This window comes from Ailuropoda melanoleuca, chromosome 1 (assembly GCF_002007445.2).
Source record: "Ailuropoda melanoleuca isolate Jingjing chromosome 1, ASM200744v2, whole genome shotgun sequence".
Taxonomy (NCBI): Eukaryota; Metazoa; Chordata; class Mammalia; order Carnivora; family Ursidae; genus Ailuropoda; species Ailuropoda melanoleuca.
In genome coordinates, this window is record NC_048218.1 from 84,091,365 (window position 1) to 84,105,331 (window position 13,967).

General features: G+C 35.9%; 1 protein-coding gene across 4 annotated transcripts in view; it reads right to left on the bottom strand.

The window, feature by feature from the left end:
- Positions 1-1,707: 1,707 nt before the first annotated feature.
- ZNF639 (zinc finger protein 639) overlaps positions 1,708-13,967 on the bottom strand; it is a 21,627-nt gene continuing 9,367 nt past the window's right edge. The window contains exons 1-7 of one of the 4 annotated variants that reach the window (XM_019794114.2): positions 13,817-13,961; positions 13,229-13,279; positions 10,673-10,744; positions 9,955-10,023; positions 8,498-8,608; positions 6,297-6,431; positions 1,708-6,164 (exon numbers count right to left, since the gene is read on the bottom strand). In XM_019794114.2, coding sequence (XP_019649673.1) covers positions 5,011-6,164; positions 6,297-6,431; positions 8,498-8,608; positions 9,955-10,012 — 1,458 coding nt within the window. In that variant the 5' untranslated portion in view covers positions 10,013-10,023; positions 10,673-10,744; positions 13,229-13,279; positions 13,817-13,961 and the 3' untranslated portion in view covers positions 1,708-5,010. Of the gene's footprint in view, positions 6,165-6,296; positions 6,432-8,497; positions 8,609-9,954; positions 10,024-10,672; positions 10,745-13,228; positions 13,280-13,816; positions 13,962-13,967 lie in introns of those variants that run through there. The other 3 variants (XM_034662569.1, XM_034662578.1, XM_034662576.1) reach the window with 3 other exon arrangements.

Below are 13,967 nucleotides of genomic sequence, written 5' to 3' on the forward strand. Positions count from 1 at the left end.
TGGCTCAGCTGTTTAAGTGTCTGACTCTTGGTTTCACCTCAGGTCATGGTCTCAGGGTCTTGGGTTTGAGCCCTGCTTCAGGCTCTGCACTCAGCATGGAGCCTGCAAGAGATTATCCTCCTCTTCCTCTCCCTCTGCTCCTGCTTGTGTGCTCACACTCTCTCTCTCTAAAATAAATAAACAAACAAATAAATAAAATCTTTAAAAAAGGATTTGACTAATGATATTAGATAACCATTTTTCTAAGCTATAAATGAAGAAGCTCGATCAGAATTTTGTATTCTCAAATTTCAGACTTCCATGTATCACCTACCCAACTTTTTCCACGTCTATGCATCATTACTTACTTATTTTTCTTCAATCTGCTTTTTTCTTAAAAAGATGTTTTGTCCTAAGTAAAAATATTCATGAATCAGATTAGATGTGACAGTTAACTTATAATTTATAACCATGAAAATAAAACTTGTACCACATACAATTATTTTTATATGCTGTGCACTTCATGAGTCTGGATTAGATGACCTCTGAGGTCCCTCCCACACAGACTAACATTCTGTCATTCCAGGTTAGTTCCTCCACTTCAGTATTTTAATTATTTAGTAAAGAACACTGAATCAGTGCCATAAGGAACTTAACCATCATTTTGTGACCATAAAGAAGTATTTATTAAGATCTGTGCCATGATATTCTGCTTCTTAAAATCCAAGATAGATACACTGAAATTTATAAATTCAGCACAACCAACTACTGTTAGACAGAAACATGTAAAATGTTTATATATAGAAACCAGTGGTGTGGTATATGGTGTGAAGGAAGTAAGTTATTTTAAAGTTTGGAGGATAGAAGAATTAAAGAAAACAAATTTACTCTCACCCTGTTAATTGGGAAAACTTTAATCTTATGAGACTTTCGGGAGACTTAGTGAGGTATGGAAGAGTTGCAAAGATGAAGGTAATCAACCATAGATTTTGTTAGAGGAATATGTTTTAGAAACATGAATAATGCCATTAAAAGAAGAGGTAACCCTAAATAAAATGAACAGGGTAGGCAGGAAAAGAGAATCTAATATTCTCAAACTTCAGTCAATTCAAATTCAGAACAGAATGGTGAATGGCCTTTACATAGAGGATTAAGGAAAAAAAATTACCCACCAGAAATTACATTTGATGAGAACGATTCCAATTCCTGCTCTCAGGTTATTCTAAATAGAAAGGCAACAAAAGTATCAATTATTTCAACTATAATGTTTTTTGGTAGTGGACACTATCCGGGTTAAGGTTAAAAACTAGAAAACTTTGAGTTTCCATTCAAAACATACTTTCCATTAAATTTCTCAGGGTATAGGTCATTCAGCTCAGTATTTTTAGCAAAAAAAAAAAAAGGACTATTCAGGTTATATTCACTTGCCTTTTTAAGACCAAAAATAACACACTTTCGGAAGTTTTAATAACAAAAATTCCTTTAAAAAACTGTCTAAATAATCACCCTTCTTAAAATGTGGGAATAATACTAAGAGATAATACAATATTCCTATGTAGCAATGTGAGAAAATTATTTTTTTAGTTTTTATTTTTTAAAAGGATTTTAAGTAATCTCTACACCCGACATGGGGCTTGAACTCACAACCCTGAGATCAAGAGTCTCATGCCCTGACTGAGCTAGCCAACTGACCCCCAAAATTGTTTCTTTTTAGAATGAAGAAATTACTTTTCATAAATGAGATTTATTTTGGGTTTGGATAGTTACCAGTTTAACACCAAGATTACTAAGGAGAATGAACTTAAGGAAGTTGTGATGGCTGATGCTTTAATACAGAGTCTTTATCCAGAAAATTATTTTCAATGGCTAGTATGAAGTAGGCTTCAAACAACACTGTCTTAAAATTTTAGTTTTTAAATTTACAAATTGAACATACAACTTCATATAATTACACGACAACTTTTAGCTTTGTGAATTTATATTTTACAACACAAATGTACACATTTCTTTCTCTTAGATTTGAATGTTGTCTTAAAAGATTAATTTATGGAAAGCTAAACCAATATAAGGAGTACATGTAAATCCATAACCTAAATGCCATGAACAAAAATTCTTGTAGGTACTCTATCTTCAGTCATCACAACTGAAAGTTATAGGCAAAGGAATATATATCCCCAAATCTCATTTAAATTTATAGGAATGAGACTGTGCTAATTATAGGGTAAACCTGACCAACCAAATTTTCTTCTCCATTGGGAAGTTTGGTCTTTATTTGTTTTCACTTAAATTCTTAACGAATATTGATTTTTTTGGTAAACCAATCTGCTTCCCAAGAGGATTGTGGCCATTTGATTTTTATTAGCTTTTTCAAATTTGTATTAAGTCATAGTGCTTTTTAGGCATTAAAATTCCATTAAAAGTGAATCATAGTGGTTTGGGAAACATATTAAACCTCTTGCAAAAGGTAGTAATACTGACAAAACAAGCAAAAGTAAGGTTAACGGTAAAGTGCCAGAAATTAAGTAATACAATGTTTTGCAAATCAGATTTAAAAATTAGGACTAGTGTTAGTCTATTAAAAAAGACAAAAAACAAAAAAAACCTTTCATATACTACACCTGCCAACAATTCAGCAATTACCTAACAGGCTGCGGACTCCGTGAAATGGAGAAGCTGGTTAGTATGTGATGACACAGATTCAGGAAATCTAAGAGAGGTGATTTAAAATGGTAAAACTGGCGAATTTACAAACAGGAAGAGAGGCTTTTGAGTAGTGCAGAATCACTTTCAAATTTTAGAGTACAGGGGAAATTTGGAATTTCTTAAGTAATAAGTCATTGCAAGGTGAAGATAAAGCAAGAAAAAAAATGGCCCAACACTACTGCCAAGAATTCTTGCTGCCAAGAATTCTATTGTAGTGAATAAACATTACTATCAGTTATGTATTCTCAGACTTAAACTGTGCTTCAAATCACAAGAGTTCAGTGGAAATGTTTGTTTTTGAGGGGGAAAAACCCAGTAGTTAGAAAAGTCTCTTTTTAGTTAGTTTTTCCAAATAAGTTCTTTAAGCTAAAAATATAAATCAGCTATCCAAGCAATTTATGGTGCCATTGACTTATTTGAAAGCTGAGTCAAAGCAAAAGGTTTTTACTGGACAAACTGCCTCAAGATGCATATACATCAAAAAGTAAAAATTACATGGTTCTAAAACTTGGATTAATATCTCTAGAGGTTTCATTACAATTATTTTGATTACTAAGATGATCAAAAAAAAGCAATAAAATACAAAATTGAAAAAAACCCACCAAGGCATTACTTATTTAGTCTGTTTCCTAAAAATAAAATTCTTGAAGGTGGTTGTATATAAAAAAGGCATAAAAACAATTACCCAGAAGGTAGCCCAACAGCTAGGTTAAGTAGTCATGAAAAACACAAGGACGAAGCTTAGATTTTAATGTAACATGGCATAATGGAAACATTATCAGACTGGAATCCAAATAACTCGGATTCCACTTTTGTCTGCTACAACTGTTTTTGTGACCTTGGCCTATTTCTACAAGAAACTCAGAGAACTAGAGGGTTTAGATCAGATGGTTTCTAAGGTTCTCTTCCAGTTTAAGCCACTCTGATATTAAGTCTTCTCAGAAACATTTCTAACAGGTAGCCCTACCCGGAATGTTCCAATCAGATGAGTTTCTAGTAATACAATTACGCATAAATGACAGTAGTAGAGCTAAAAATGATTGGTTTTGAAAAAACTTGTTGCTGCCACCATTCTCAAAATAGACTAAATTTCCATGGTTCTTGTAGTGGGAAAACCATAGGTCGTAAATTGATCTCTTCAACTATATCAATATTCCTCAACAACACTGTTTGTCAGCAGCAGTGTTTATTAGAGTTCAATGATAGACAAAATCATATCTTTGTGATACTGCTATTTAAGAAGTTGCTATTGAATTGTGGTTATGTCTCTTTCTCCCACCCCCAATTCAAATGTTGAAATCCTGAGCCCCAGTACCTAAAAATATGACTGTATTTGGAGATAGCATCTTTACTAGGTTAAAATAAGGTCATTAGGGTTAGCCCTAATCCAGTATGACTGGTGACCTCATAAAAAGGGGTAGTTTGAGAAACAGACTTGCATACAAGGAGAACACCATGTGAATGAAGACAGCCATCTACAAGCCAAGAAGAAAGCCAGAACCCCTTATCTTCCAGATCTTCCTAATTCTAGATTAATACCTCAGTGGGTTTTCTCAGTGAATAAATGATTTGACATCAGCAGTTTGGGCTTACTTTGCTATAACTGAAAATGAATTGTGAAAAGGTTGAGCTATGAAATGTTCATTTTTATTGTCTAACCCCTTACCAGTTCCTCCTCACTCCCATCTTAAATCATTTAACTCATAGATAGGGGCTAAAATAGAATGGGAATTAAAAAAAAAAAAAAGACTGCCAACAAAACTGGATCTTCCCTTCCTACTATGACACTTGCCTCCTAGTGTTGTTAAAAGAATTACACAGATGGAGAGTCCACTGAGTCTTGGGGATAATTCCTGTTGGGGATTATCTGGGACGGTTTGGGTTCTTATTAATGGGCGTATCAGTGGACTTCATTGTATGGTACATTGCATTTAAGTTCTGATAGTGCAGTACTTTAATGACCTCATATATGAAAAACTGAGTTTGTCTTGAGTTTAAAAAAGTTAATAGCACCCATGGTTATGGAAGGAAAACTGTAGTCTAGTTTCTTTAGTACATCTGTTTCTCATCAATTCATGAAATCAGAGCTTATGTAAGAAACAAGACAACAGACACCAAGAGTGGTTAAAACTACCATGCACTGAAAATACCACATTCAGGATACCAATGTATACTGAAAAATGTAGCAATGCCAAGAAAATTGGACAATTAAAAAAATCTTGTTAAAAGCAATTCTCATAAGTTATGTTTAAAATTATCCATTTTAACATCTCCAAGAAAGTCAAATTTATTATTTTACATTAACATTACGGCAGTTAAAGAAAATAATCAAGTTGTCTCATGGACTGGAAGGTGACTTATTAATTCCCTCTCATTTCCAAACCTCATCAAGCAGTCACTACATTTATGAGGTAAGTCAGCTGAATGCTTGAAATCTAGATGAATTTTAAGATCTTCAATTTGTCCTGTTGAATATTCACAGTATTGACATAAATAAATCCCTTCAGATAAGTGTGAATTTAAATGTTTGCAATATTCTAGCATACTTGAAAAGCCTTTCCCACAGTCATCACAAACATGCGGAAAAATTTTAGTATGTTCAATAGCAACATGCCTGTTAACATTTGTATGAAGCCTACTCCGAAAACCACATACTTGACATACAAAGAAGTTTTTACATTTGTCAAAAGTAATTTTGCTTAAGAGGCTGTACTGTCCATGTTCTCCATTGTTATACTTATCACTTAACTCAATTAATTTACATGCATGTTCATTTACCACATGGCTATGCAAATCTTCCGGATCATTCGTTTCATGCTCACAAAACTGACACAAGTACTGTTCATCACAGCTGTGCTCCTGGAAATGTAGGTAGAGTTCACTGCTTGAGGAGAACTGTACATCGCACTGTTCACACCAATAGAGGTGGTCACTAAAATGGGTGTCTGCAATGTGCTGGCTGAGGTTCTCAAAAATCACTGTTTTGTAATCACAGTATTTACAAATGTAGGGATCCTCTTCATGCAGTTTGGCATGTTCGATCAAAAGCATGTTGGTAGAGAAACTTTCCTTGCATACTCGACACACATTTGAATCAGTACGCTTATGCTTCAGGATCATATGCTGCTTTAAATCAGAAAAATATTTGCTGTTGAACTCACAAAGTTCACACTTATAGAGGCCACTGCTATTGGCTCTCAGTAAAGGCCATTTCTGTTGGGCAGTCACATTCAAAGCTTGGCTCTTGTCAAGAATTTTGCAAAGTTTAGCTGGTGGCTCCTCATCAGTTTGGTCTTGGAGACTTTCCGAGGAATTGTTTTCTGTCTCTATATCATAATCTTCAGAAATTGCATGCACTTCTGCAGCAATTGGAACATCTTCAGCAGTGTGAACTTCTATAGGACTCTCCTCTTGAGTTTGTTGGTTGACTGACTCAGGTGAGTCACACTCTTCATCACAAATTTCAATATCAGCAGATTTTTCTGAAAAATATAACATGTCTATTATTATTACCAAATAAAACCTACTGAAAAATTGGCAAAAAATGTATTTTATATATAATTTTTTCATTAATCTATATAAACAAATAAATTCTATTAACTGATTTCCCTAACCTGCAGAAAAGGCAGTGTGGTCTAGAATTCTAAGTACAGGACTGGGAACCAGGTAGTTCTGATTTCTATTTCTGGCCTTGATTCCATCTGTAAATTTTGGCAAGTCATTTGATGTCTCTGTATCAGAATCATCATCTGTAAAAAGAGATTTGGAAAAATACTTATTATTTATATCAAAGCATTAAATACTAATTATTATTAAACAAAGCACTAAGCCTTTTAAACATAATTTTGAATTCCAACAGGTACTAAAGGACTTAGATTTAGCTAGAAAAAGGGATATTATCCAACAGACACACACAAAAATCTGTCCAAACAAGCAACTGCTTTTGCATCCATGCCCCATTTGGACTAGAATATACTTTTTAAAGTTACTTAGGAATTTTCAGTTTAAATTACTGAGTTTGAATAAGCCTTTATTCCCTCAGTCCAGACCCAATGTTTTAGAGTTGGCATGGGAAAACTGAAATACAGGTCAGGAGAAAAAACTGGGCTTCAACATCATCATGTCACTGTTGCTTTTAAAAGACTTTATTTTTTAGAAGTTCTCAGAAAAAATTTGAGAAGATAGTACAGAGAATTCCCAGATATTCTGCATTCAGTTTCTCCATTCTCTTACATTACATTTCAGTTTCCCCATTCTCCTAATATGATACATTTGTTCCAATTAATAACCAATACTGGTAAGATGGTATTAACTAAAGTCCATACTTAAGCAAGCAGATTTCCTTAATTTTTACCTAAGGTCCTTTCTCTGTTTCAAGATCCTAAGATTCCACATTACATTTAGCTATCCCCTCTCTCTAGGATACTGTTAGCTGTGGCAGTTTCTCAGACTTTGTTTTTGATGACCATGACAGTTTTGAGGAGTGGAGTGTCAGGTATTTTGTAGGATGGCCCATGATTAGACTGGGATTATGGGTTACTAGAGGTAGACGAGAAAGGCAAGCTGCCATTTTTATCACATCCTATCAAGGGTGTGTAGTACTAACATGATATATTACTGTAGATGTTGACCATGATCACCTAGTTGAAGGAGTATCGGTCAGGTTTCTCTGCTATAAAATCACTCTTTTACTTTCCATATTCTATGCTTTGGAACGAAGTCCCTGTATGCAGTCCTCATTTAAGGAGAGGAAAGTTGTGTTCCACCTCCTTGAGGGAGGAGCGTCTGCATAAATAATTTGGACTTCTGTACAGTTTCTATTTATTTACTCATTCAATCACATCAGTATGGACTCAGGAATATTTATTTTATATTTTGAGTTATAATTCTTCTTTTTCTCTCAAATTGTTTCAGCTTTGGCTACTGGGAGCTCTTTTAGTTGGCTCCTGTGTTCCTCTGACGTACCTGTATGGTGTGCGTGTATTGAGTACTTCCTTATTTTCTGGCACTACAAAACGCTCCAGGCTCATCATACGTATTTCCCACCTCAGAGCTAGAACCAGCCATTTCTCTAAGTGCTAGTTTGTTTTGTTGGAGAATGGTTTTAGAAACCAAAATCTGGGTTCACTCCTACTGGGGCATCATTTCTTTTAGGCCCTCTCAGCTAACAGAGTAAAAACGTTTGTATATTGCTACATATACATGGACATATCAATAAATATCTCTGTATGTAACCATCTGTGTCTCTAATTAAGCCAAACATGAGCTCCTACAAATGTCTCCAACTCCTTATGCTTTTTAAAAAATTATGTTTCTGTGTCTCTTATAGAAGCTCAAGGAAATTGGCAGTTTTGATGGTTGCAAAGAAAGAAGACAGTAAATGCAAATTTTTATCATTTACCCAACGCTCTCGAAAAGTCAGTTAAAGATGCAAGACTGAAAAACACCAAATCCTTCACCCTCTGCTCCTTCCTTCCATTAGCCCTCTAGACTACAGCTGAGTGGAAGAACTGTGTAACACTATTCCTAACCTTTCATCATAAATGCTTCCAGCTCTGGGTCAGTCTTACTTTTCCACCAATTCCTTGCCACCTAAAATGGACTTAGGAAAGTGTGCTTTTTATTTATAGGTCTGAAATAATGTTAAAAATTAAAAATTCACACTTGCTTTCTTTCAAAAAACGTCATTTCCTTACATTTAAACAGACTGAATACTTGCCCATTTAAAAGTGATAACTTTCACCCACATTTTCAAGTAAGAAATAAAAATACATAAAAGCAACTTAAAGGATATTTTGGAAAATATTAGATATACCTTTGTTGTCAAAATATTTTAAGTCTGGTTGTCTCATAGAACAAACACTATAACAATGATCAGAAAAAATTCCATTGAATCCATCTGCAATTCTGCTTATTCCAGAGGAATCTGAACATAAGAGCAAAATTCGAAAAATTTTTAAAATGTATACATTTAATAACAGCCATCCCTTTATCCAACATATATAAATCTTCATATTTGTAATGAGGTATTAATATTTCCCTCAATTCTGAAAGCTTCTATATTTCAGATCTGATATTGACATTGAGCTTTGAAAGAAACACAAATTACATGACTTACAATATAACACTTGAAGCACACAAAGATAGACCTGCCTTACTGTCAGGATTCCACAGACTGTAAATATGCAATAAATGTACTAACTGCAAAAAACATTGAATTAACACTGAATTAACTACCAAGAAGATCTGCCATGTAGTGAAGAGAATGCACAAGGCACAGGGGAAATGGTCTGTGGACCAATTAGGGCTTCTGAATAGTCATTTCAAGTCTTGTCTGGGGGGGCTAGGAGGCAGTAAATCAGGCTTAATTTCCTCAAATATGAAGAATGTGTAGCTTGGGTGGGCTAGCAGGTATGTCAGAGACTGTCTCAAACATCGATATGTGAGATTAGTTACAAGAGGCCAAAGACCTCTCTCTTTTTCTTTTTGCACCAACATATACTTTATTATTTTTTAAACTTATTTAAATTCAATTAATTAACATATAGTATTAGTTTCAGAGGTAGAATTCAGGGATTCATCAGTCTCATATAACACCCAGTGCTCATTATATCACATGCCCTCCTTAATGTCCATCACCCAGTTAGCCCCTTCCCCCACCCCAGCAACCCTGTTTGTTTCCCATGATGAAGAGTCTCTTATGGTTTGTCTTCCTCTGATTTCATCTTGTTTTATTTTTCCCTCCCTTCCTCTATGTCCTCTGTTTTGTTTCTTGAATTCCATGAGTCAAATCAAAAACCTCGCTTCTTAAAACCTCTCTTATTGCCAAGATAGCAGAGCAACCTCAACCAAAGGACCTAAAATAATATAATTAAAATAAAGTTCACATTTCTGAAAATAATGTATAGGATAAAAATTTTTTCCCAATGATCCAAATATCTTCCACCAAGGTTAATGTTGTGCCTTAAGAACAAATTTGGGAATCACAAAAGCAAATCTCAATTATGCTGTATAAGCATGCAACCTTGGATATCTAATTTTAAATACCTATCAACCATTAAGTTGTAAGTATTAAATAATGTCTGTAAACTTCTGATGTGTGCCTAGCACATGGTGGACAATGAGGAATATATATTCAGAGAACTTAAAGTTTTCTCTTACCTAAAAATTGACCCAGATATTTAACTGTTATCTGATTATTTATGAGAAAATGGTAAGAATACAAATGCATGGGACTTAATCCAAGGCCCAACTTTAAAATAACCGACTGACCTGAGTAACGAGAAGGGTGTAATGTCTTCCTTTTTCTTTTTTTAGGATATTCATTCATATCTTTTCAATCTAAAAATGGAAAAATTTAACAAAAATACCACAAATAAAGATTTGTTAATATTTTATAAATATTCCTTCTAACCAAACAACTTACTGGTAATAAGAAATGTGTGCGCCACTTGAAAATCTACTTTGTAAGAGAAGTGCTAAACAATGCTTCCGTTTATATTTTGGATTTATTTTTCTGATCAAGTTTAAAGGCAGGACACTAACACCTGTTTTTTTTTTTTTTCTTGGTGAGGTTGAGAAGTCCATTTCAAATGCTGATGTAATTTTGAGGACTGGATAATTACAATAAGCCATACTCTTAAATTATCTTTTATTAAAAAAATTGTTATAGTACCCTATTAAGAATAAGACATATATTTCTTACAAATGGGAATATTTTGATACAGTTTTCAAGCTAAAGGTGGATATATTCCCTTATAAAAATATTGTTACAAATCTATATCGATCCCCTGACTTCCAGAAAATATACTCATCACATAGAAGCTCAGAATATAATTTTCAAGAAAAAAATCCTTTTCTTATTTATAAGGTCATATTCAACATTCTATTTTGAACAAAACAAGCAGCAACTTTTGTTTAATCATTAAATGATTAAATTCCCACGGACTGTTATAAAATTGACTAATTGGTTTTACCACATTCCACTTACTTGGTATAATTCTTAATACTGTAGTGAGGAGAAATGAATTACAGGAAAGTTTTCACAGATGGTAAAAAATGCCTGTAGGAAAAAACACAACAGAAGTCATATAAGCAAAAATGTATTTCACTTCTGAGACTCAAGAACATAATGGCACCAGGTCTTTAATTAACTGGAAAGTTGCATGGAATTAATTCAAGTATAAATAATCTTTTGAGTATACTGTATTAAGCACTAAAAACTGATAAATATATGAGTATATACATGTGTCATTTCTTTGAAATGAATTTACCTTCTAAAGCTATAGCTTTGGAAAATAGGAATACAAATAGGAATACAAATCTGCTTCTTCAGCCACAATGAAAGCAAATACAATGAAAGCAAACCAAATCAGACTTCAAGCTGTTTAAGTCCTTATAGATTATTTAACAATATAAGGACAATGACCAATCATGTGCCAGGCTGTGCAATGCTGTATCTTATTTAATCCTATAATATGAAAAATATACACTTTCTCAAAATTGATTATTTACCCTTTGTTATTGACGAGGAAACTGAGGCACAGTAAAATTAAGGCAATTCTTAATAAGTGGTGGAGCTGGAATTTGAGTAAAGATCTAATTTTAAAGCGCATGCTTTGGAAACAAATAGAGAGATAAAAGTGATCACCCCAACTCAAGTAACAGATTAGTGTCAGAATCAGAATCATCTCTTTCATTTCAGGTTAGTGTTCTTTCATTGTAGAAGTGGGCAAGTAAGGAATGTCAGAAAAAGAAATGGACGTTTCCTCCACCAGCTTTATATGCTGCTTTTCTCTTTGTCAAAGTGATATACATAGCAGGTAGAACTTGGTATCATTACTGAGACCATCTTGTTTCTAAGGGTAAATAAGGTACCTGAGGTGCACACACTATTTTTGCTGCTTCACTAAGTTCTGGGCATATTAATGAAAACTCCAGGTGATGTGATCATACAGTAATAAGATAGTGCTTTTTAGTTTATTAAGCATTTTCCTCTTATTTTATTTGATCTTCACAACAATCCTGTGAAGTACGTAGAGGGGTTACCACCAAACTCACTCCAATTTTAGTGATGAAGCATTCAGTGAAAGTCAACTCAACTAAATGGCAGAACCAGAGCTGAAAGAGCATGTCTTCTGCTCTTGAGTTTTGAACAACTAATTCTGTGTAAGTAATTTTCATTGCTAATCGCTATTACCAGCAAGCTACATCTTCCAGTTCTTACTCAGTCACCAATTGGGAGGAAGGGAAGGGAATCACCCAAAGAAACCTACAACAGTGAGATTAGAAATAGTATCTCTATATTTAACGGTTCACCTAACACAAATAGCATTCCTTGAACCCTTCAAAGCCAATCAAGTGCATTCAAAAATCAAAAATTTATTATGTAATAAACTAAAATCTCAAGACTTATTCCTAATACTCCTTCTGTACACTTTCAGAATTTATACAGCCCAAAGCACTACACTTCATGTTTTAAATGTTCTAAAACTATCAAGGAGAACAATGGAAACTATTGGCCAAACATTAAAGTAGCCTCTTGCTATTTCAGAATACACTTTAAATTCTTTCCAACTTGAAGAATGAAAAAGTAAGTAAAGGAAACCAAGCATGGCATTAAAATTAACGTTGCAAGCTGGCCTGGATTCAGACTGTCAGGTGAGAGGAATAGGATCACCTTGATCAGGAAAGGTCTGACTCCTACTTAGGGCTGAACAATACCCAAACATTTATCAGGCACCCTTTCGGCACGATGCTAGGATGCCTACTCAAGACCAGAAATGCTAACCATCCTTCATTTCAGCAAATATTCTCATGTGCTTTTTGTATACATAACTGTCCTGATGAAGAAGTTTGGCTTTTTACTCAAAGATGTCATATGAACATTGCTCACTAGTCTTCCTCTTGTGGGGAAGATTCTGAATCACACAAACCTTATCATTCACTCCCTCTTCCCCACTTAACAAACTACCCATGTAATACATGCCACTGGAGGAAAATCAGAAAAAAAGTTAGAAATTAATTTAAATTAATTAAATCACCTTGCATCTATTCACCCAGAAAAACCGTTGTTAACATTTTGGTATATAGACATCTAGACATTTTCCTATGCTAAGGTGTGTGTGTATTACATTTACAAAAATGACACCATGCCACACGAAACATGAAATTTTTAACTTACAAAATACATATCAGCATCTTTCCACCTGTCATTTTTTAATTTTTTTTAACAAAAATGTCTACAAAATGCTGTATAACAGGCAATCAGTACCTATATCAAATAAATCAACATCTAAAGCTTTTCAAATAATATAAATATTCTCTAACTGGTATCAAAACAAGGCGAGTATTTACAATCAAAAGCTCCATTTTTACAATAAGATTTTAAAAGCAAGTTCTTTTTCACCCTCATTTCAAAATAAGTATATACTCTCCAGATTTTAAAAGAACTGAAACACAAAAATGTTTCAGGAGAGTTTTTAAATTAGAACCCACGGTACATCCCACTTGAGAGTCAGTCTTTGCCCAAGTACAAATTTTTTACCTCTTTGCAAAGACATAAGCTGCTTCATATTACTCGCGTTCCTAGGTTGTACTGAAAAAGAAAACCAAAAGGGGTGTATGAGCACCCTAAGGAGCGGCCCAGGCGACTGGCCGGAGACGAGAGCGCCAGGACGGACGCCTGCTTTCTGCGGCCGTGGCTCGCGGGCGAACAAGGGATGCGCTGCCAGAGGGTCCCGAAGCCGCTCCGCACGGCCAAGGGCCAGCCTGGCACGGACCGGCGTCGGGAGCCCAGCCGCCCCCGGACACCGTACGGGTCAGAGCGGCCGCGCAGGAGCACCCTGGACCCAGCCGCCTCCACGCCCGCGCCACGCGCCGGGCCCAGGAGGGCCAGGGGACCAGAGGGGACTGCCAAACCCCGACCCCAAAGGCGCCATAAGGCAAACAGCAGCAGGGGGCCGAGACGTCCTCCGCGGGGGGTGGAACTGCCTCCGGGATGGGGGAGGGGCCGCCATCCCGCCATAAAACCGAGGCAGGGTTTCCTCTTAAAAGACGCCGTCGGGTCTTCCCTGCCCTCTCCCGTGGGAGGCTGCGTCCGCACGCCGCCGGCCCGCTCCTCCCTCACACTCACCAGGACCCCGGGGCCCGCCCGGCCAGCCCAGACGCAGCTCTGAAGCGGCTGCAGTCGAGGCGCCCGAGTGCGGTCGGAGCGGACGCGCGGCCCTGCCGGCGGGCGGCGCCGCTGTGGCCCTCGCGCTCCCGGGCGCTCCCCCGGGCCGGCC